The 23,144-nt window shown below is 35.4% G+C and overlaps 1 protein-coding gene across 2 annotated transcripts in view; it reads right to left on the bottom strand.

Annotated features, from left to right (window-relative positions):
* The window catches only part of ZNF292 (zinc finger protein 292), a 96,740-nt gene that overhangs the window by 31,834 nt on the left and 41,762 nt on the right, over positions 1-23,144 (bottom strand). For both annotated transcript variants that reach the window (XM_039219425.1, XM_039219426.1), the window contains exons 2-4: positions 11,677-11,831; positions 11,356-11,434; positions 8,941-9,076 (exon numbers count right to left, since the gene is read on the bottom strand). In XM_039219425.1, coding sequence (XP_039075356.1) covers positions 8,941-9,076; positions 11,356-11,434; positions 11,677-11,831 — 370 coding nt within the window. The remainder of the gene's footprint in view (positions 1-8,940; positions 9,077-11,355; positions 11,435-11,676; positions 11,832-23,144) is intronic.

Raw genomic sequence — 23,144 nt, 5'->3', positions numbered from 1 at the left:
GTTTTCAGTGTCCAAATTACCAATTAGGAATAGTCTTAATCTTCAGCCCACTCCTTACCCTTTCTTGAGGGAATATATTACATTTATAAGAAACAGAATTTTTACTTAAAAGATTTCAGAATTTTAAATCATGTTGCTTGCTTTTTCATTAAATCTGAAACTTTATGGTCATAATGGATTATGGTAAAAATTATGATCATAACTGATTTTTTGATATGATGGATATAAAACAGAATTTTTAAAAATTAAAAAAAAAAAATTCTATGTCAGGGTGCCTGGGTGGCTCAGTTGGTTAAGTGTCTGGCTCTTGGTTTCAACTCAGATCATGATCTCACAACTTGTGGGTTTGAGCCCCATGTCGGGCTCTTCGCTGGTGACACCAGGCATGCTTGGGATTGTCTCCCTCTCCCATCTCTCTCTCTCTGCCCCTTCCCTACTTGTGCTATCTCTCTGTCTGAAAATAAATATTTAAAAAGAATTTTTTAATTAAAAAAATATCCACGTCACAAATGAACCTAGTTAGTATTCAACACTAAAATTTTTGTGTGAAATAAGATTTCATCATGAGTTTCACGCTTAACTTCTGACATATTTATCCCTGTAACATTATTATAAAATATACTCATTAATACAGAATGTTTCGAGATGTTTCAAGAAACCAATGGGTGTATTTTAAAATCATTTTTAGTGAAAATGAAAATATGGGGATCACTACATTTATATTTAATTACGTTAATAGTAAAGGATAAATATATACAAATATGTTATCAGCCCAAAACTGTAAGTGAACACTTTTATAAGCTTACTGCAGTTTAATTCTGTCAGCTTCATTTTATCCAGTCACTGTACCTCAAGGATTTAAGGGTTACATACAAGTAAAAGGCAATCTAATTGAGTAGTGATTTTTTTAAATAAAAGCGAAAATGTTCCATTCAGTCACTTTGTATACCAGGACAAGCCCAGTTAAGGGCAAAGAAGAGAAGGGGACATAAAGCAAAGAAAAAAGGAAAAGGAAGGAAGGGAAGGAGGAACAACCAAAGAGAAATAAGGCCAACTCTATTTCTAAAAGTATGTAATATAGTCTTTAAGGTGTTCTTTTTAGTAACTTTCTGTAAGAAATGTCCTAACACAAAAAATTTGTGAGCAGATTTAAGTCTAGGTTTCAGAGTCACCTCTTCTGGCATTCTCTGTATAGACAGGTAAAGATATATATATTTATGTGTTATGTTTATACAAAAAATATATATATACATACATACATGTATCTTTATAAAAAATTTACACTAAAAATATACCAAAAAAGTGAAGAAACTAAAGATTTATTATCCAAAAGTAAATGCAGCTGTATATAATGAAATCTGGCCTCATCCTATTGACCTGGAAAGTATGAGTTATCACCTGCTCTCTCCTCCCATCTCCCCTCCCTTCAAAATATTATTACATCTTATGTATGCTAATATCTGATAAACCAAGAAACAATTCTCTATCTTGATTTTAAATGAGAAGTTTAATACTGAAATAAAGACTTATTTTCTCACAAAACTCTTAAGGATTTATAAGTACTGTGGTAAAGGTTAAGCTTTAGAAATCTCCTTTGGAAAAAAATGGGCTCTGGGGGGAAAACACTGCAGGGTTTCAAATTCAAGAAAGGACTGGAAAGCTGATAAAGTGTACTTTGTGCAACTGTAAATTATCCCAATAAATCAGAATAAGGGAAAAGGCTGAAGGGATTCAGTGTGACTGGAACAGGGTGGTCTCTTAGAATCTAGACTGTAAAATCATGACATATACAAAAGAAGGGGAAGCAGGCTAAGGACCAAGGACACACACACCATGAGTGTTACAGACCCGGTACCAATCTGTGTGAATTGTTATTAAAGCTTGAACCCAAGATAGCCCTAGCTCACCAAAAATGTTGAGAACAATCTGAGTGGCAAAGGTGGGTAGCTTTTTGAGAAAAGTCTGCTGCTTGGGTTTGACTATGCATTATTTATAATGACAGGGAAAAGGGAGACTTCCTCTATTCTTACGGTGGTTCTGATAATAATAAACTTTAGATTTAAAAGGACAGATGGGAAAATGTAATTTTCAAAATGGAGTGAGCAATAGATATCATCCTAAATAAGAGTCTCAAAATTAATTATATTAAAAACATGGCTTGTGATCATTCAGAAGGTATGTGTTAAGAGACAATACAGATTCACTAAACATAAATTAGGTTATACTTGTCACAAAAATAATCCCAAAATGTATCAGAGACCCAAATATAAAATGCAAAACTTATATGAGAAAAATCTATAGAACTCTAGGTTTGGTAATGAGTATGTATGTATTGTTATTGTATTCTATTTTATTTTAGTATAGTTAACATAGTGGTAATGAGCTTTTAGATAAAATAGCAAAAGCATGATCCACAAAAGAAAAAATTCATAAGCCAGATTTCATTAAAATTTAAGATTTCTGCACTATTAAGAAAAAGGATAAGCCACAGGCTGAAAGAACGTATTTGCAAAACTTATATCCGATAAAGGCCTTGTATTCAAAATATACAAAGAACTGTTAAAAGTTAACAATAAAACAAATGACATGATTAAAAAATAGGCAAAAAAAATCTAAAGAAGTGTTCTCATCAAGGAACATACACAGATGGCAAGTACGCACACAAAAACATCTTCAGTATCTTATGTCATTACAGAGACTGTTAACTGAAACAAAAATGTGATTATTACTACACACCTATTAGAATGTTACATTCCCCAAATAGGTAATACCAATTGCCAGTGGGGGTCTAGAGCAATAGGAATTCTCATTCATTGCTGGTGAGAATACAGGATGGTATAGTCACTTTAGAAAAGTCGGGCAGTTTCTTACAAAGCAAAACATAGTCTTATCATGAGATCTAGCAATCTTACTCTTAATATTTACATAATTGATGTGAAATTTCTGTCCACACCGACATTTGCATGAAAATGTGTATAGTAGCTTTATTCATAAACATCAACTCGTAGCAAACCAGGTTATCTTTTAATAGGTGAGTGGATAAGGAAACTGGATGAAGGATCTATTTTATTGCTATTCAGCACTAAAACAGCAATAAGCTGTTAAGGTATTAAAGACATAGAGGTCTTTAATAAGCAATAAAAAATATTCAACAATAAAACAGAATGAGCTGTTAAGGTATTAAAGACATATATAAATGTTAAATGCATACTGCCAAGTAAAAGAAGCTAGACCAAAAGGCTACAAATTTACATGACAATCTCAAAAAGGCAAAACTATAGAGATGGTAAATAAATCAGTAGCTGTCAGGTGTTCAGGAGAGGGTTGAATGGGTTAAGATAGTAGGTATTTTTACAGCAGTGAAACTATTCTGTAGGATACCATAATGGTAGATACAGGGCACCACTCATTTGCCAAAGCCTACAGAACTTTACAGAACAAAGAAGGAATCTTAAGATATGAAAATTTTAAAAAATTATTTAGGAGGTTGAGGACATATAGGATGAAATGCAGAATGTGGCCAAAAAAAATCTAACTGTATTACAAAGGTTATGAAAGAACTTTAATGGAAGAGGTGAGGAAATAAAGTGCCCATGTAACTAACTTTGGATGAGTGGAGTTATAAGAAAAATGGCAAAAGATACTGTGCAAAAGTATTGGACTCTAATCAATAAAGCCATTTTCCACAGAGGTAGAAGTTATCAATTCTAAAACACTATACGTGTACACTAAAATGATTAATTAAGTATACAGATGGCTAATGGTAGGAAGTCACTCTGAAAAGGCTACATTATTATTCCATGATTCTAATGACATGACATTCTGTTGAAGCGAGAGGTCATAAATAAAACAAGAAGAGAAGACCAGAATGATCCTTGTGGTATGAATTTGAGTGAAAGACATCAGTGTGAACCCTCATATTTAGTTTAATATACCTACAGCTGGTTACATATAGAAATATTTACGGATCTGTATATACACAGCTCAGTATACCTGCATATATTTTCTTGCTTTGTCTGTTGAAAGGTCCTAGAAGCAATAACACCTCCATAGCAATGAACACACCCAGTTATCAGGTCTTAGTTTCTAATACTAGTCCCTAAGAAAAAGAACAAGGGCTCTTTGGAAAATAGCTGATTTTAGGACTGGGGTAGGTAATAGGCAAAATAAGCTGGAGTACCTTGTAGTGTCAGAAAGCAAGGAAGTACTCAAATAAAAAACAACCCACAACGAAGGGGGCATGTAAAAGGGACGAAGCAGTTGAATCAAAGAGTTTCCAATGGCCAAAGCTGGGATAATTTGAGCAACTAAAATAAAGTAGTATTGGATTATGACCAAAGTAGACAATGAATATTCATTAGTCCATGTTGTGGAATTCCAAATAATCTGTATAGATACTGCCCTCTCAAGGAAGTGGAGCTTAAATTTCTACCTCTTACATGTGCTCTGTATGTAGTAACTTCCTTCAAAGAGTACTATATGGAAAGGGAGGAAAAGAGTAACTTTAAAGTAGAGAAATCTGATAAACATCCTACCTCATCCAGGTGATCAAGTAATGTTAATATCAACAAGAAGTCATGCGGAGAGTATGTACCCCTGATACGATGTGACAACAGTGCCATTTTACCTCTGTGATCTTCCTCCCCAAATCCATAAGCCCAGTTCTAATCATGAGAGCAACATCAGATAACTCCCAGTTAAGGGACATTCTACAAAATACCTGACCAGTATTCCTCAAAACTGTCAAGGTCATCAAAAACAAGGAAAGTCTGAAAAACTGTCACAGCCAAGAGGAGCCTAAGAAGACATGACGACTAAATGTAATGTGGTATCCTGGATGGGATCCTGGAACAGAAAAAGGACATTAGGTAAAAACTAAGGAAATCTGAATAAAGTATGGAAGTTAGTTAATAACACAGTATAAATATTGGTTTATTAATTGTGACAAATGTAGCATACTAATTTAAGATATGAAGAGTAAGGAAACCGGTTGTGGAGTATATAGGGACTCTTCACAATTTAAAACTATTCTTTAAAAAAAGCTCATTTTTAAAAATAATAAATTAGGTCACAGTAACCTCAATATTAAACAATATTACTTGTAAGAACTCTAGCCACATACTTAAGGTTAAGGTCTTTCACCCAATCCTTATATATAAAAAAGGAGAATCATGGACCAGAGAAAAGGAAAAATAGGAATATTTGCCCAAACAACCATAATCAAAGAATACTGATTAAAGGACTGAAGGCAAGAAGGAAGATTTCTAGAAGTATCCCAGAGGCTAGGTTTCTGGACACGACCATTTTATGGTTATTATCAAGGACCTGGATGCCAACAGAATATATGTTAATTAGAGGACACGTGTAAGAACAAAAACCTCGAATAACAAATTCAACACTTAAAAGAGTATTGACAAATTGCAGAGACAATGAATCTAACAGTGAAATTAAGCAGGATGGGGGGAAAAAAGCAATGCCTTGTATGCCAAAAGACAAAGTATAAAAATATAGTTGAGAGGTGACTCAGTCAGTTGAGTGTCTAATTCTTGATTTTGGCTCAGGTCATGATTTCACGATTCGTGAGTTTAAGCCCCGCATTGGACTCTGTGCTGTCGGGCTCTGTATTGGCAGCTTGGAGCCTATTTGGGATTTTCTCTCCCCCTCTCTCTGCCCCTCCCCTGCTTGTGCCCTCTCTCTTAATCTCTCTCAAAATAAATTAACTTTAAAATATGTCACTGATAATTTAAGGGTAGTATTTAGTTTTTTAAAAAATTCTGTGTGATTTTAGTAATGTCACCAAGTTGCATGATCTGGCTACCCAGAAAGGTTAACGTCATCTTAAGTCATACTAACAGGTATAAAATGTTAGAATGAAAAATATGAGAGTACCAATGACTTCAAAGCTGGCCAGATCATATTTAGGGTACACATGAGGTTCTACATTAAAGGGAAAACAAAATGCATTAGAAAAACAGGAATCATGGGGGTGCTTGGGTGGCTCAGTCAGTTAGTGTCTGACTACAGCTCAGGTCATGATCACACGGTGCATGGGTTCGAGCCCTGCATCGGGCTCTGTGCTGACAGCTCAGGGCCTGAAGCCTGCTTCGGAAAGTCTCCCTCTTTCTCTGCCCCTCCCTGGCTCACACTGTCTCTCTCTCAAAAATAAATAAACATTAAAACAAAAAACAAACATGAATCATGAATGTAGATTTAAAATCTTTAAAAATCTCCATTGCTATGGCATGAAAGAGGGATTTACACTTTGTTTGCCATAGCTTGAGGGGTAGCACTAGATACAAAAGATGGAATTCTAAGAATATAGTTTTCACAATTTTCACATTGAAGCTTTTCTAATCATAGGTTAAGAATGAACTGAACTACCTAGCAAACAATTCTCTAGAAGTATTCAAGCAAAGGCCAATACATTATCATGATGTTTAAAAGGGAGCTAAAAGTGGGTTAAAAAAAAAAAAAAAGCATTCAGGGTCTTTCCAATCTTGAGATCATGACCAAAGGCACAAGTAATATATAGGCTTAAAGTTCCTGTGATAGTCAAAGGCCATCTACTTGAATATTTGATTTAGTTATTAGAGTTACTTTATTATAGGATGTTAAAACCTTAAAATGAAACCAGCATTTAAAATTTTGAGTTCTACCCACCCTCAATTCCCCCAAATCAAAGAGCATTCATTTCTTGGTTTAGCTGGCTTTTAGTGGGTCCAAACTTAGTCAATTAAAAAAAAATTCAGAAGTGGATTACTGTTCAAAACCACATCAAACCTCTAGAGTCTTCACTATAAACAAACTAATGAGCATAACCTACTGAGATGTACCCATTATTCTCTAAGCCCTAGGTCTTCACTTCAAACTTGCTGTAGGCTAGATTAAGTTAAACTAAGGGGCTGGATAGGTAAAACTAAAAGCTCCCCATCCTTTACAACCACCACATTTGAAAATATAAATACACTAGTATTTTTGTGTAAAATGTTAATTCCCTCAACTTTTCCAAAGGAGGTAATAAACATACAGTTCTAGTTTAAGTGATTAGCCATAAAATAACTCCCATCAAAGAGACATTCTAAGTAACAGAGGACCAAGTAAAGGTTATAGCTGCAAAATCTGTCACTTAACATCTGAGTTGTGTTAAAGTCTGGCTACCTACAATGCCCTGCTATTGTAAGAAACTCCTCTTGGCTTTATAGTGCACAAATTACTCCAGAAGCTATGTCAGGCAAAGAACAAGAAACAGAGAAGCACAGAAATGGGCAGAGACTTTGTTAATAGAAATAATGTTAAGCACATTTAAGCAAGTAAAGAAACTGAGCACATACTCTTAAAATAAATCTTAAATCTCTGCTAAGGTAAAGGTTCTATTTTCCTATTTAGCGTAGTGAGGTTGGCAAAATCTCTTCAGAAATTGACAACAGAGAAGAGGAGTTAATTCTTTAAGCTAGGTGGAATTTTATTTACAGGTATTAGGCTAGGTGCAACAAGGCATGATATAAAAAGAAGAGAAGTCCTAACTTCAATTCCTGGCTCTGCCTCACATCACTGGCAACGTGATCTTTTAGAAAAGACAACCAATCTTCCTGAGCCTCCATTTCTCATCTGTAAAATAGGGATAATAAAGATCCTGCTTTTTTCACAGAATCATTGTGACGGTTAAATGAAACCATGTATATAAAAGCACATTTCAAACTGTTAGGAATAATACAATGTATTTTGATATTATTATTAATATATTACATCAAATATTTCCAAAAGCTGAGATTAGAAAGTATAATTTGATTATAAGAACAAAATCATAGTGGTTTTAGTATACTTGGATAAAACCAATATGCCAAAGGCAAAAAAATCTAAGATGCTCAACTTTTAAATGTTGTTATTATTAAGTAATGAGGGTCCACTCCCCATTTCTCCAAGGTCTCAAGAACACTGTAGCTAATCTGTGGATATCCATGATGGAAGCCAATACTAAAAATCATCTGCTTATGAAAATTAAGAAACAGGTAACATTGCTAGAACTATCCGGAAAGCATGGAGAAATGGCTAAGAGGGGAGCCAGGAAGGAAAAACCAGCTGGAAGAGAAATCTGGAGACTGGCTGGGAAGCCTTTTTGGTAAATATCAAAGTACCAGAAGAGTTCAAAACAATGAACCTAACACTTCTTTCTCAGAGCCTCCACAATTTGCTATCACATAGGAAAATACCTAGAGTTTGCCATCAGTCAACAAGCAAAGCAACAGACAACTGAAGTAGTTTATTTACTTCTTCGGTTAAATACCGTGGAAAAGGTTTGGATGAAATCTGGGTACTTTCCTAAATAATTTCAAGAAAAGTACCAAAGACTGTAAGTGTACTCTTCTTCATGGTGTATAGTTTTTAAGCTCTGAATATTAAGTGTTATACATATTATCAGTCACTTAGCCATCTACTTCCAACAGGGTATCTGCCAATTTAACCGGGATCTTTATTGCCCAAGCTCATACAATAACAACAAAATGGAATAAAATAAGATGGAGCAATAAGCTGAGAAAGAGTATTACTCTTAGAGGCAAAAGCCTTGAGAATTCTAGCATGAATTTCTTTCTCTGAGGAAAATCATTTAACTACTCTACGTCTGCTTCTCCATCTGTCAAGTAAGTTATCAAATATAAGCTAGACTGCCACCTGTCAGGATGTTGCAGAGGGAATTCCTCTACTGAAAAGATGTTGGGAAAAATTTTAGTTTTTCTGTTACTTTAAGATTTAATATCCTATAAATACATCTTCCCCCAAATAAAATAATGGTGAAGGGCCTCGAGTACCTCAGCTAAAATTTAATTAAATGGTCCTTCTCTGGGAAATCTTGAGATGAATTATACTTATCAAAACAATTTTTTAAGTACTCATTTTTTTTCTAGTCTAATGATTTTTTTTCTCTCTCTCTAGAAAATTTACCTTTATCCTTATCCAATGGTTCCTGGGAAAGAATAGTGCACAGTACCGGGTTTTTCCACACCCCAGTCTCTTGAGCTAGAGTAGCTAAAAAATGCAATTCACAGCTGCCATTCTCCATCAGCTTTTCATGAGCTACCTATAAATATTAAATAAACATCCAAAGAATTACAACAGATTTTTAAAAGCAAGCTTATCAGGCTCTAAATATAATACTAACTTTAGAAAAGTAAGACTTTTATCTTAAAACTTTCACATCACATAACAAAGTGCTGAATTCCTTTACTTCTGATTTTTAAAGATGAATCTCAAGGTAAGAATTGTATCAATTATAAATTTTAAATAAATGCAATGTATTTCTACAAATAGGTCAAACTTATTTTCCCCCAAAATCTAAATGAAGAGCAAAGTTATTTCTCAAGGAAGCTATCAGAATATCCACAGCATAAAAGACCTTACACATTTTATATCTCTGATAGTAAAAAAAAAAAAAAAAAAAAAAATCCAAAAAACAAAAAACTTTTTCCAAAAAACCACCATTAAAGTGACAGATCTGCATCAAGGCCTAAGTGACAACATACACATATTCCAATAAAAGGGACTTTTGAAAACAACTAAATGCATGATTTTTCATTTATTTATTATATAGCCTTGGTAATGTTCTATTTAAAGCTGTAACACTAAAACCTGCATACTAGTTGTTTCCAAGTATTCATACATTTAGTGAATTCTTCAAGACACAAAAGGACCAATAGTTTTTATCCAATTCAGAAAATGTTACTGGGAATGTCTATGGGCAATGAACTAGGGGAGAGAGGTACAGGTTCCTGCATTTATGGGGCTTATCCTCTTCTGGGGTAAAGAAAGGTTAAAACAGTGAAGCACAGGCTAAATGGAACAAATGCTGTGAAGCAGGTATAAAATAAACCCAAGGACACTTTTGCTCTCTGAAATGAGAGCAAAGTGTCATGGAAACTCTTAAAGTTACATACTACGTTTATACAAAAAGTCTATTTCTCAGAGCCATAGAGTCTTCCCGCTGCAACAAGTTCCGGTGCTGGAAGAAATTTTCTTTGAGTAATTGCTGAAAGCTACCACATAAGGATTTAAAGAGTAATTTCCTTCTCATTAACTCATAAGAAAAAGTATCAACTAGTGCTACTGTTTCAAAAAGGAGAGTTTAAAAGTTTATCTTATGTCAACAAACAAAATAATGAGAAATTCAGTACTGTATTTGCATATAAACAACTTAATTCTGGGATAAAATGCCAAATAATGAAGAGCTCTAAAATAATTATTTTCCTAAAAATAAATACTTGCTGGGGAAAATAACCTAATACATGAGTTACTGATATGCTGAGGTAGAAACTACATGATCAAAAAGTTATTTGCAACAGGACAAACAAGACAAGACACCTTCATTTCAACAAACAACTAAGTATTATGTGTAAGATACTATGTGGAATCCTAGGATATTAAGATATGAATCCTACCTTCAAGAATTTTGCAACTGATGAAGATTTTAATGGTTAATATTGAAATAGGAAAGCTGACTTCTCTACCTAGTTTATTTCACATGCTTCTAAAATTTGAGAATAAAATTCTCTTTAATATATCTCCTAAAGAAAAACATCAAGCCAAAATATATTTTAAGAACTCTGGCTAGAGAAAGAGACAACTATACTTTCTGAAACTAGCTAGCAGAAATATTCTTTTTAATTAATCAGTTAATCAAAACATATAGTATGTCCAGCTATAGTATATCCAGCACAATCTAGTGCTTGAAACAAAATTTAACATTCTTGAAAATATTCCAAGACAACTAAGTATTAAACTGTGTAGTACTTATGTAAAGTAGAATAATATCACTAAATAAAAGAGACAAAGCATGTGTTTTCAGTTATAGGAGAAAAGCATGAACTCTGGAATGAAGAACCTTGATTCAAGTAACTACTTTATAATATCAGCTGTACAAATTTGAGCAGATAAATATTTTAAAGTATGAGCCTCAGTTTCCTCACCTTTAAAATGGGAAAAATATACCTACCCCCACAAAGTTTTCATAAGGATTAAATGATACATTAAATTCTTATAAACATACTGCAGATTAGTTAAACTGTTTCTAAATACAAATTAGGGCATTTTCTTTTGTTTTCCCTTTCTGGTCTGGCAAAGTCCTAAACTGATCTTAAAGAACAGTGCAATATCCAACCAATCTAGTCTATCTAAATGTAATTTATTCATTTAGCACACATTTATTGAACATCTACTATATGCATGATATTAGTGTTAATAAGAGCTGTAATTAATACTTGTTAGGACTCAGCTGTTTTAAAGTGTAATCAAAAAATTTATTAAGAGTAAAGAAAACAGACAGAAGAAATGCCTATATGAAATCTAATAGGTAGATATTCTCACCTGCACCAGTGTCTGAAATTGTTCCCACTGTTTATCTGATAACTCAACAGGTAGGCACAATAAAAGTTCAACACAGCTTCTAAAAAACAAAAAATTGATAAGGATACAAATAATTGTTAAAATTCATTAAAGTAAAATAAAACAAACCATTCTAGTATCAATAGATATCCCAAAACTATTCTATTTAAACTTAAATTATAATTTAATTTATAATTTAATTATAATTATAACAAATTGTAATTAGAATCATAAAAGACTAAAATACAGAATTAAAACAAAAGAGCTATATCTGATTTTTTATTTACTCAAAGGTTTACTCACAATGCCAAGCGTTCCAGAACCAATGCTACATTTTCGCATTCAGAGGTAAGATAAGGTCGGGCTTTAACATAACTTTGGATAGCCACTGTGTATACCTCCAATAAAGGTAAAGGGTCTTCGGAAGTTTTCCATTTCTCTGCATATTCAAGGAGTGTCTGTTTTGAAAGGAATAACAAAAAGTATTCTATGTAAATCAAAATACACACTGGCTAATCAACTGTTTTTCTTTCTTCCTTCAGAAATTCTGAAAAACAACATGTTTTATTTATGAAAACAAATAGTAGCTTATACCAATTATAATATTAAAAGTAATAAAGTCTTATTTCCAGCAGCTTTCTGTAGGAGAAAAGATTAGTGTTAATTCATCCAACAACAGCATCACTTCATGAAGAATGATTTTCAGTAGTGCAAACATTATCTTCGTTAGTCAAAATGTCACCTTTCACCCCCAAATTCCTAAGATTTAAAAGTCATTTCAAAGAGAAGATACCTAGACCAGCTTGACCAGGAGGCATGCAGTAAAGAATTGCAAATATTTACATTTCTATTTTTCATATAGGGAGCATAATATTCAACACCTAAAATAAATAAATTGCACATATGGTCAGAAAAAAAACACGTAACATTTCAGTTAACAAAAAAATAATAGTACAACATATTACTATTTTTATGACAAGTTTTATCATTTAAAAAATCATCTAAGAACTTCAACATACATAAAGAAATATTAAGATATTAAAGAATGATAAGGTCAATATCTTTTGTAATAAAGTGCTTATTTTTTAAAATAAAAACCACTCCTCATCCCTTAATGAAGTAAATATTTCAAATGCACCATATCAGAATTACAAAAAGGAAAAAACTCTGATGTTTTTTCATTCTATAGGAGGAAGAGGTGGAAGAAACTGGCAGCAGCATTTAAACAGACACTCACATTTAAGATTCTACAACTATTAAAATCCTGATTTACTAAAAAGTATTATCTAAAAGGTTCTATAAATATGCTAAATAAAGAAGTACTCCATAAAGAAATAAAGAAAACTGCCATAGTTGGTCCTCTTCACACTTCAAGATTTAAGACTCATCTCATCCATGTGTAAATTCAGTGTCCTTTCCTAGAAAAGAGGGTATTTTGAATGAAAACTCCATGAGGGCTTATGTCCTCTGGCATACAGAAGCAACTTTTTAAAAAAATGTAGATAGGTAAGAAGGTAGGAAGGAAGTTAGAAAGTTAGGAAGGAGGAAAGAAGAAATTACATTCAACCATTAAACATTCAAAACACTCCCGTGTCTTCTCTACTACCTCTGATTAGTAGTTAACTAATCAGAGAAAATAAGGAAGGAAGAAAGGACTAGAATGGGTAATCTGGTAAATTAAAGAGCAACATACCAACAACTCACTTTATGAACAGTCATATATCCACAGACCCTGACCCTCTCCAAGTTGGAAAGAAGTGCAGGTAACCTGAAGACCCATGCACTCACTTGTCACTGATATATGAAGTGAGGGCAGTCTTGTTAAAGAACTGAGTCCTTAACCTGTGGAATGTTATGCTAAGTTCAGGTAGTTAGTGTCAAGTCTTAATTGTTGGACACCTATTTGGTTTTGGAGAGTCAGAGAATTGGGAAAAAACCATGTATTTCATGTCAGCAGTTAAAAAAAAAAACACAACAAAACTTCTAAAAATCTAAACAAAACCTACCAACTGAATGGAAAGATCTGCATTTGGAGGTTCTTTTGTGATTATCCATCTATTTCTAGAAATGAAATGGAGTATATTCTGTGTCTAAAAGATGTTGCACATGCAAATGTTGGTAAGGTCGGTTTTAATGCTTTCCTTGGACATTTTATGGTGATGCTACAGAGGATGACCTAATTCACGTGTGCAAGAATTTCAGAAGTAACACCAATGATGCATACAATTCTTACTTCAGCTAGCACTTGTTTTTATACACAAAGCTATTAAATATTATTTTCCTTTTTCTGAAAAACATGTTTAGATGTCTAAGGGATTTCATGCCTGGGAAATGTTCCTAATCTAACACAGATTAGATTGAACACATAGGCCTCCTGAAGTAATGAATCAATTTCCATAACAGTATTAACTTTTGCTAGAAGAGAAAATATATCATACAAATTTCCCAATAGTTTTGAAATTGTAAGCTTCCTTTTATTATCTCCTAATCTCCCCCCCCAAAAAAACTAAAAAAAGGTGATACATTTCTACATATATATACATATCCAGGCATAACTCATTTTATTGCACTTTATTGTGGCTTGAAGGCATTATTTTTTTTTTTAAATAAATTTAAGGTTTTTGGCAACTTGGCATTGAGCAAGTCTATCAGCACAATTTTTCCAACAGTATTTGCTTACTTCATGTCTCTGTCATATTTTGGTAATTCTTGCAGTATTTCAAATGATAATTTTTCATCATTATTATTTTGTTTGTCATGGTGATCAGTGATCTTTGATTTTACTACTGGAATTGTTTAGGGCACCACAAACTGTACCCATAAGACAGTGAACTTAATCTATAAACGTTGCCCATGTTCTGACTGCTCCACTGACCATCTCTCTCCTTCTCTTGGGACCTCCCTATTCTCAGAGTCATAACAATATTGAAATTAGGGCAATTAACCCCACTGCGACGTCTAAGTATTCAAGAGAAAGAAGAGTCACACGTCTACCACTTTAAATCAAAAGCTAGAAATGACTAAGCTTAATGAGGAAGGCATGCTGACAGCCACGACAAGCTGAAAGCTAGGCCTCCCGTGCCAAACAGCCATGTTATGAATACAAAGTTACAGTTCTTGAAGGAAATGAAAAGTGCTACTTCCACGAATACACAGATGCTGATAAAGTGAAACAGTCTTAGTTACTGATATCCAGAGAGTTTTAGTGGTCTGAATAGAAGGCCACCAGCCACAACATTGCCTTAAATCGAAGACCCTAACTCTCTTCAATCTATGAAGACACAGAGGTGGGTAAACTGCAGAAGAAATCTTTGAAGCCAGCAGAGGTTGGTTCAAGAAAAGATTTAAGAAAAGAAGTCATCTCTGTAACATGAAAGAGTAAGGTGATGCGGCAGCAAGTGCTGATAGAGAAGCTACAGCAAGTTATCCAAAAGATCTAAGATCATTAATGAAAGTGGCCACAGTATAAAACAGATTTTCAGTGTAGACAAAACAGCCTTCTGTTGCAAGATGCCATGTAAGACTTTCTTAGCTAGAAATGAGTAATGCTTGGTTTCAAAATTTCAAGGGATAGGCTGACTCTCTTGTCAGGGCTCATACAGCTGATAACTAAGCTGAAGCCCATGCTGAAGATACAGCATATCTGTTTACATCATGGTTTACTGGATATTTTAAGCCCACTGTTGAGAAAAAGATTCCTTTCAAAATGTTACCACTCATTGACAATGCACCTGGCCACACAGAGCTATGATAGAGATGTATAAGATTCATGCTGTTTTCATACCTAACAACATCTGTTCTGCAGCCCATGGATCAAAGAGTTATTTCAACTTTTACATCTTATTATTTAAGAAATACATTTCACAAGGCTAGAACTGCCCAAAATAGTGATTCTTCTGATGGATCTGAGCAACGTAAATTGAAAACATTCTGGAGAGGATTCACCATTCAAAATGCCATTAAGAACATTCATGATTCATAAAAAGACATCAAAATATCAACATTAAAAGGAGTTTTGGGGGCCTGGGTGGCTCAGTCGGTTAAGCATCTGACTCCTGATATTAGGCTCAGGTCATGATCTCACAGTCTGTGAGATGGAATCCGCATCAAGCTCCATGCTGACGGTGCTGAGCCTGCTTGGGATTCTCAATCTCTCTCTCTCTCTCTCTCTCCCCCTACCCTGCCTGCACACATGCATACTTGCTCTCTGTCTCTCAAAATAAACAAACATTATTTTAAGAAAATGTCACTGCCACCCCACCTTCAGCAACTACCACTCTGATCAGTCAGCAGCTATCATAAAACCAAGACCCTCCCCTTGCAAAAAGATGATGACTCACTAAAAGCTCAGATGATGGTTAGCATGTTTTAGCAACATTTTAAAACTACATACATATTTTTTAGACTGAATGCTACTGCACGCCAAATAGACTGCAACATACTGTAATTTTATATGTACTGGGAAACCAAAAGATTTATTAAACTTACTTTATTGTAATATTTATACACTGCTTTATTGCAGTGGTCTGGAATTGAATCTCCAATATCTTTGAGGTATGCTTGTATCTCCATTTTCCCCAAGATCTCCACTTGTTGGTATGTCTAGCTCTGCAAAGGGTACTCAGACATTACTTTATTCCTTTATGAATTCTGTTCTACTGTCCTCAGATGAAAGAAGTTTTTAAACTTAACTCTAATGTGTAACCAAAGATGAGTTCTTTTAGGTTTAACAGAATCTGAGTTGATGAGAAAAATAATTGACAAATCACAGAATGTTAAAACCAGAAAGTAACTTAAAAACTACCTTTTTTTTAACCTAATTTTACAGATGAGGAAAGATGGAGAGGAAGCAGATTCTGGTGAAAAGGAGACCATTTACGTGGCTATATAATGGTCTAGGAAAAACATGAGTAGGGAGAGGGTAGAAAGATGACGAAATATTGAGATGTTATGAAAAGAGTGATGATATGCTTGCTCATAAAGGTTACATATAAGACAATACATTAAAAACTTGAGTTAATGGGGCGCCTGGGTGGCTCAGTCAGTTAAGCATCGACTTCAGCTCAGGTCATGATCTCAATGGTTCATGGGTTCGAGCCCCGCGTCAGTTCATGGGTCTGTGCTGACAGGTAGCTCAGAGCCTGGAGCCTGCTTCAGATTCTGTATCTCCCTCTCTCTATGACCCTCCCCTGCTCACGCTGTCTCTCTCTCTTAGAAATAAAAACGTTAAAGAAATTTTTTTAAGTTGGGTTAAAAAGCAATTATGTAAGGAAAAAAAGGCAAATATCTATGTGTCTAAGGCTTTAAGCACTGATATTAATAGCGGTAGTATATATTTGTAGAGGTTCCTTTGTTTCAAGACACTAAGATCAGCAGAACCACTGTGAAATTGGAAGTATCCCCAACATAACTGGTTATTAAATTACGTTTTCTTCAATTAAAAAAAGAGTACTTTTTTATATCTACCTTAATCTACACAAGGGCTTTTATGTAGGAATCTCAGACTGATCAGACTCATTTTTGTTTACAGAATTAGAAGAGACCTTAAAGATCATTAATTCTGTTTTACAGAGTAGTAGTAATTAAAGGGTCCAGTGACCTGCACACTATGAATAGAACTGGTAATTAGCAAAGCCAGGCACCCTTACTCTCTGTGAAACATTCTGTCCACCACAAACAAATACTGTTTGTGTTAATGTTAAGAGAACTAGTAAAACTGCAGTGTTACTTTATAACTACAAAGTACCTTTTACATGTATTACTTCAATTATTCCTCATAACTATGAGATGAAGTACTACTTATCCAATTTGCCCACCATACTAGAATTAAATAACTTCTTTATCAATTAAGCTCATTTTAGCTGCAAGTAAGTAATCCAATTCAAAGCAACATACAGTAAGACAATTTTTTCACTTAACAGGAAATAAAGAAGCACTTCTGGACTGGTTAGTAGCTCAACAATGTCTTCAAGACTGTGATGAGCACTGGGTATCATATGTAAGTGATGAATAACTAAAGCCTACACCTGAAATTAATACAACACTGTATGTTAACTAACTAGAATTTAAATAAAAACTTGATGGCACAAAAACAGACACATAGATCAATGGAACAGAATAGAGAACCCAGAATTGGACCCACATATGTATGGCCAACTAATCTTTGACAAAGCAGGAAAGAGCATCCAATGGAAAAAAGACAGCCTCTTTAACAGATGGTGCTGGGAGAACTGGAAGCAACATGCAGAAGAATGAAACTAGATCACTTTCTTACACCATACACAAAAATAAACTCAAAATGGATAAAGGACCTGAACGGGAGACAGGAAAACCATCAAAACCCTAGAGGAGGAAGCAGGAAACAACCTCCTTGACCTCAACCACAGCAATCTCTTACTTGACACATCCCCAAAGGCAAGGGAATCAAAAGCACAAAGGAACTATTGGGACCTCATCAAGATAAAAAGCTTCTGCATGGCAAGGGAAACAATCAATAAAACTAACAGGCAACCAACAGAATGGGAAAAGATAGTTGCAAATGACATATCAGATGAAGGGCTAGTATCCAATATCTATAAGGAACTCATCAAACTCCACACCCGAAAAACAAACAATCCAGTGAAGAAATGGGCAGAAGATATGAACAGACACTTCTCCAAAGAAGACATCGATGGCCAACAGACACCTGAAAAGATGCTCAGCGTCCCTCCTCATCAGGGAAATACAAATCAAAACCACAGGAGATACCACCTCATTCCAGTCAGAGTGGAGAAAAGGGACAAATCAGGAGACTATAGATGGTGGCGATGATGTGGAGAAATGGGCACCCTCCTACACTGTTGGTGGGAATGTAAAATGGTGCAGCCCCTCTGGAAAACAGTGTGGAGGTTCCTCAGAAAATTAACAACAGAACTCCCCTATGACCCAGCAATAGTACTGCTAGGAATTTATCTAAGGGATACAGAAGTGCTGATGCATAGTAGCACATGTACCCCAATGTTCATAGCAGCACTTTCAACAATAGCCAAATCATGGAAAGAACCTAAGTGTCCATCAACTGACAAATGGATCAAGAAGATGTGGTTCATCTATACAATGGAATACTACATGGCAATGAGAAAGAATGAAATCTGGCCATATGTAGCAACGTGGATGGAACTTGAGGGTGTTATGCTGAGCGAAAGAAGTCAGGCAGAGAAAGACAGATACCATATGCTTCTAGTTATAGGAGGATTAGGAGGAACTTAACAGAGGACCATGGGGGAGGAGAAGGGGAAAGTAGCTGGGGAGAGAGAGAGAGGCAAACCATGAGAGACTCTTGAATGCCGAGAACCAACTGAAGGCTGATGGGGGTGGGGAGGAGGGGAAAGGGGGAGTGATAGGCATGGAGGAGGGCACTTGTTGGGATGAGCATTGGGTGTTATATGGAATCCAACTTGACAATAAACTATGAAAGAAAAAAATAAAAACTTGAAAAAAAATACAAACAAAAATAAAACACAGTATCTTCAAGAACCCACATATGTCTTCACTCTACCATCCTCAGACAGTGTGCCCCCACCCTAAATCTCCAGGTCTTAACAGAGTGAAACAGGTTTCTTATCCAGACTCAGCAGTAACCAGGAAGATGAGACCATCTCTTCATGTACATCTCATTTAGAAACAAGGAAACCTTTCCCAGAAACCCCAAACCCAAGTCTCATCAGTAGACCTCTTCTCAGGTCTCAATGGCCTGAACTGCATTACATACCTATGTCAAAAATCACCCAGTCATAATGGAACCCTATGGCTGAGTTTTAAACCAATCAGAACCCCCTCTCCAATGCAGAAGATAGGGATTGAGTCTCTGAAGCACAAAGCCATGTGGAGGTAGGAAACTACGTGAATACAATCAGGGTTCTATTAGGAAAGTGAAGGAGGGGCCAGTCTCACACTTGGGTTGTCTCACTAATGGTGCTTTATGTCCACATGCCCTCAGGAACACATAAGGGGCACCTGGGTGGCTCAGTGTGTTGAGCATCTGACTCTTGATTCCTGCTCAGGTCAGGATCTCAAGGTTTGTGAGTCCGAGCCCCGTGACAGGCTCTGCACTAGTGGTTTGGAACCTGCTATATGCTCTGTGCTCTGGGCTGACAGAGTGGAGCCTGCTTGGGATTCTCTGTCTCCCTTTGTCTCTGCTCCTCCTCTGCTTGTGTGCACACTCTCACTCTCTCACTCACTCTCTCAAAATAAATGAACATTTTTTTAAAAAAAGATCCTCTCTCTCCCTCAAAAAAAAAAAAGCCACTATGATCTGGTTTGGGGGGGGCAATAATATAGAAGAGATAGGGAAAGAAAAAAAGGTTTTTCTGTAAGGCACCAGATTGCTTCCATTAATGAGTAAACTATAAGCATGGCAAGAAAATTTAAAACTGTTATATTAAGAATAACTGATGGAACTAATATTGCTTAATCTGGATAATAAATAACATTTACTGAATATTTACTGTAGGCTAGGCGCTATTCTGAGAGCTTTATATGTAATACCTACTAGCAATTAGATAAATTACAGTAATATATTAAAAATGAACAAACTGGGGCACAAAAAGATCACAATAACACGCCCCAGACTACAGAGCTAGTTAAGGGGCAGAGAAGTGATTCAAACACTGGCTTTAGAGTTTGAGTTCTATTATGTTTTACATTTCTGAAGAAATTTTTGATTCACAGCCAAATTCACAAATTTGAAGACCTGTCACATTAAGAGAAGAGTAAGTTTTCTTCTGTGTGATCTCAAAGAACAAACCAGGACCATTAGGTTAAAGTCTGAAGGAGATAATATTTCTACTTCCTCTGAGGCAGAGCCATCAAACAATGAGAGTTAACCAAAATAGGACCGATTAGCCTCCTGGGACAAGAGTACAGATCACACTTACTCAAGAAGGAGCAAGTGGACTCTGAGTTCACACTGCTAGAGAGGAGTCCTACTTTGGAGACACATTCTATTATACTGGAAAAGATCTCACTTTCTGTTGGGGGGGGGCGGTCCTAAACTGGTGGTTCACAGACATTTTGATTACTGTATTCTTTTCAAATTATTTTGGTTTCTAATACTTAAAAAGTTTGGGGCACCTAGGTGGCTCCAATCGGGTAAGCGTCCAACTCTTGATTTCAGCTCAGGTCTGATCTCACACTTCATTAAATTCAAGCCCCACACTGGGCTTGCACTGACAGTGAGGAGACTTTTAGGGATTCTCTCACTCTCCTCTCTCTTAAAATAAATAAATTAAATAATAATAATAATAAAAGTCTTACATAAAATTTGATTTCTGGCTTTTCCTTTTAAAAAATTTAAAATTTTTGGCAACCTTAGCTCCATACACCACCAGGACAACAACTGGCTGGAGCAGAATGATGAGTCAAGGTCCTCCGGTATGGACTCTCTGGTTGCCCTTAGCCTCACCTAGATGCCTCCCTCTTTAAGGGGCCTATTTGACCCCTACAAGGTATTTGCGGAGCAAGCCTAAAGAGGAGAAAGAAATACAAGTAAAAGAAAGGTTAAAGGATCATGCTCCAACAGGATCCCTAATGCAGTATTTCGCAATGCCCTTTTCCCTGCCATCCCCTCCCTTAGGAACCTTCCCGCCCCCCAACCATCCCTCATCTCCAATGAAATGTTAATACCCAGATGTACTGTATACCTGTTTAGGAGCCACAAACTGCTGTAATAACTAAGGTCCCCCCTTGAAGAGCCAAATTTCACCCTCTGGGAATAAAAATGCACACTTTAAAATTTTGACTCTTAAACTGATTCTCATGGTCTAAATCAGCAGAGACTGAAACATATATACACTAGGGAGATAGACACTATACATTTCCAGCAGCTTCCTTTTGTTCCTCTAAGGATTATCAGGAGAGAAAACAAAAAAGTTTGAGTAAAACCACAGGAATGTTTAATAAACATAAAGATTAAATTCCTTATGTAGATTAAAAGTATTAAATGTCCTATGTAGAGCCAAGACTAGTGGAGTGTTGGATATGTTTATACTGTCATACTCATGTTCAGCCCCAATTTATATCTAGGGCTGTCTAGAACAGAAGGTCTCAAAGGTTTTGATCTCCTGACTCTTTACTCTCTTAAAAATTACTGAGGATATCAAAGATTTTTTTTAAGTGAATTACAACCACTGATACTAACCATATCAGAAATAAAAATGAGATTTTTAAACTATACATTTTTGAATGGATCTTAAAAAATGATAAACCTATCACACATTAGTACAAATAAGGTATTTTTAGTGGAAAAAAAACTTCAAAAAATTAGTAAAAGAATGTTATTATTTTACATTTTTAAATTTCTTCACTGTTTGACTTGGAAAAAAAGAACACCAAGATTCTCATATCATTTCTGCATTTAATCTGTTGCAATATCACATATCATGTAACCTCTGGAAGACTCCACTGTACACAAGTGAAAGTAGACAAATAACATCTTATAGTTTTGACCTTTTGGATCCCCTGAGCATTTGCTGTGTAAGACTCTTTAAATTTCAAAGTTATTAAAATTTGTTTTAAGGTTCTGTGAAAAATTGTTGGCCTGGATACATATATTTTTGCACCATGCTCTCTCCAAACTTCAATAATTTTTTTAAAGTAGCATAAACCCACAAAAACTAAGAAAATAGAAATGGAGGAAAGAGAAAATTTTAAACACTGAAAAGCATATGGAAGAGTGGCACTCCTAGAAAAGTGACTGCTAAGGAGCCTTTACATAAAGACACTAACTGCAGGATCACCAAAGGGCTCAAGAACTGGGAGCAGTAGGTGCCTCTAGAAATGGGAGTGAAGATGGGTCTAGGAAGAGGATTGGTTGAAAGTCTATTTAGGTGACTAAGCCTCTCTGATCTCCTAGTCCCTCTCCACAGCTGGGTGACCCATGCTAGGAACTGTTCCTCTCTATTGCCAGCAGAAACTTATCTGTAAAGAAGCGGGGTGTCTGTTTTTCTTTTAAGGTGTCTGTGTACAATTAAGGGGAGATATCTTACTTTTATAACAAGGCATCAAGTCAACTTTACACAGTGACTACACAAAAAGCTCCCTTTTTCTTTCTTTCTTTTCTTTTTTTTTTAAAAGCTCTCTTTTTCAAGTCCTTTTCCAAAACTCATAGCCAGAGCCTCCAGAGGCCTTAGTGGAGTCCTTTTCTGGGAACTCAAGAGAAAAAGCCCAAAGATTCTGCCAGGCCTTTCTTTCCCAGGAAAATAAATAAGCTAGGTCTCCTTATGGTAAAGACTACAACAAACTCCACTCATAGTCTTGAAACTCTGAATCAATTTTTCAGTAGTCTACCTTTAAATATGGACAGGGAAGGACCACTAGACATTTGAGGAAAGCATCTAATAGTGAGAGATCAAAACAAACAGTAATAAAACAAAACAAAAAAACCCAAAATACAAAAAAGAAACTTGGAGTGAGCAGAGACTATGAGAGAAGGATCCAAAGAACTAACATTGCACCATAAAGAGTAATCCTATCCAAAGCAATCTACACACTTAATGCAATCCTTATCAAAATACAAACAGCATTTTTTCACAGAGCCAGTATGAACAATTCTAAAATTTATATGGAGTCCAAAAGACTCCAAATAGCCAAAGTATTTTTGAAAAAGAAAAGCAAAGCTTGAGGCATCATGATTCTGGACTGCAAGCTATATTACAAAGCTGTGGTCATCGAGACAGTATGGTATTGGCACAAAAACAGACACACAGATCAGTGAAACAGAACAGAAAACCCAG

The sequence above is a fragment of the Hyaena hyaena genome, unplaced genomic scaffold (genome assembly GCF_003009895.1).
Source record: "Hyaena hyaena isolate Hyena2069 unplaced genomic scaffold, ASM300989v1 scaffold_821, whole genome shotgun sequence".
Taxonomy (NCBI): Eukaryota; Metazoa; Chordata; class Mammalia; order Carnivora; family Hyaenidae; genus Hyaena; species Hyaena hyaena.
The sequence above is the reverse complement of the archived record's forward strand: the minus strand, read 5'-3'. Positions and strand labels throughout refer to the sequence as shown.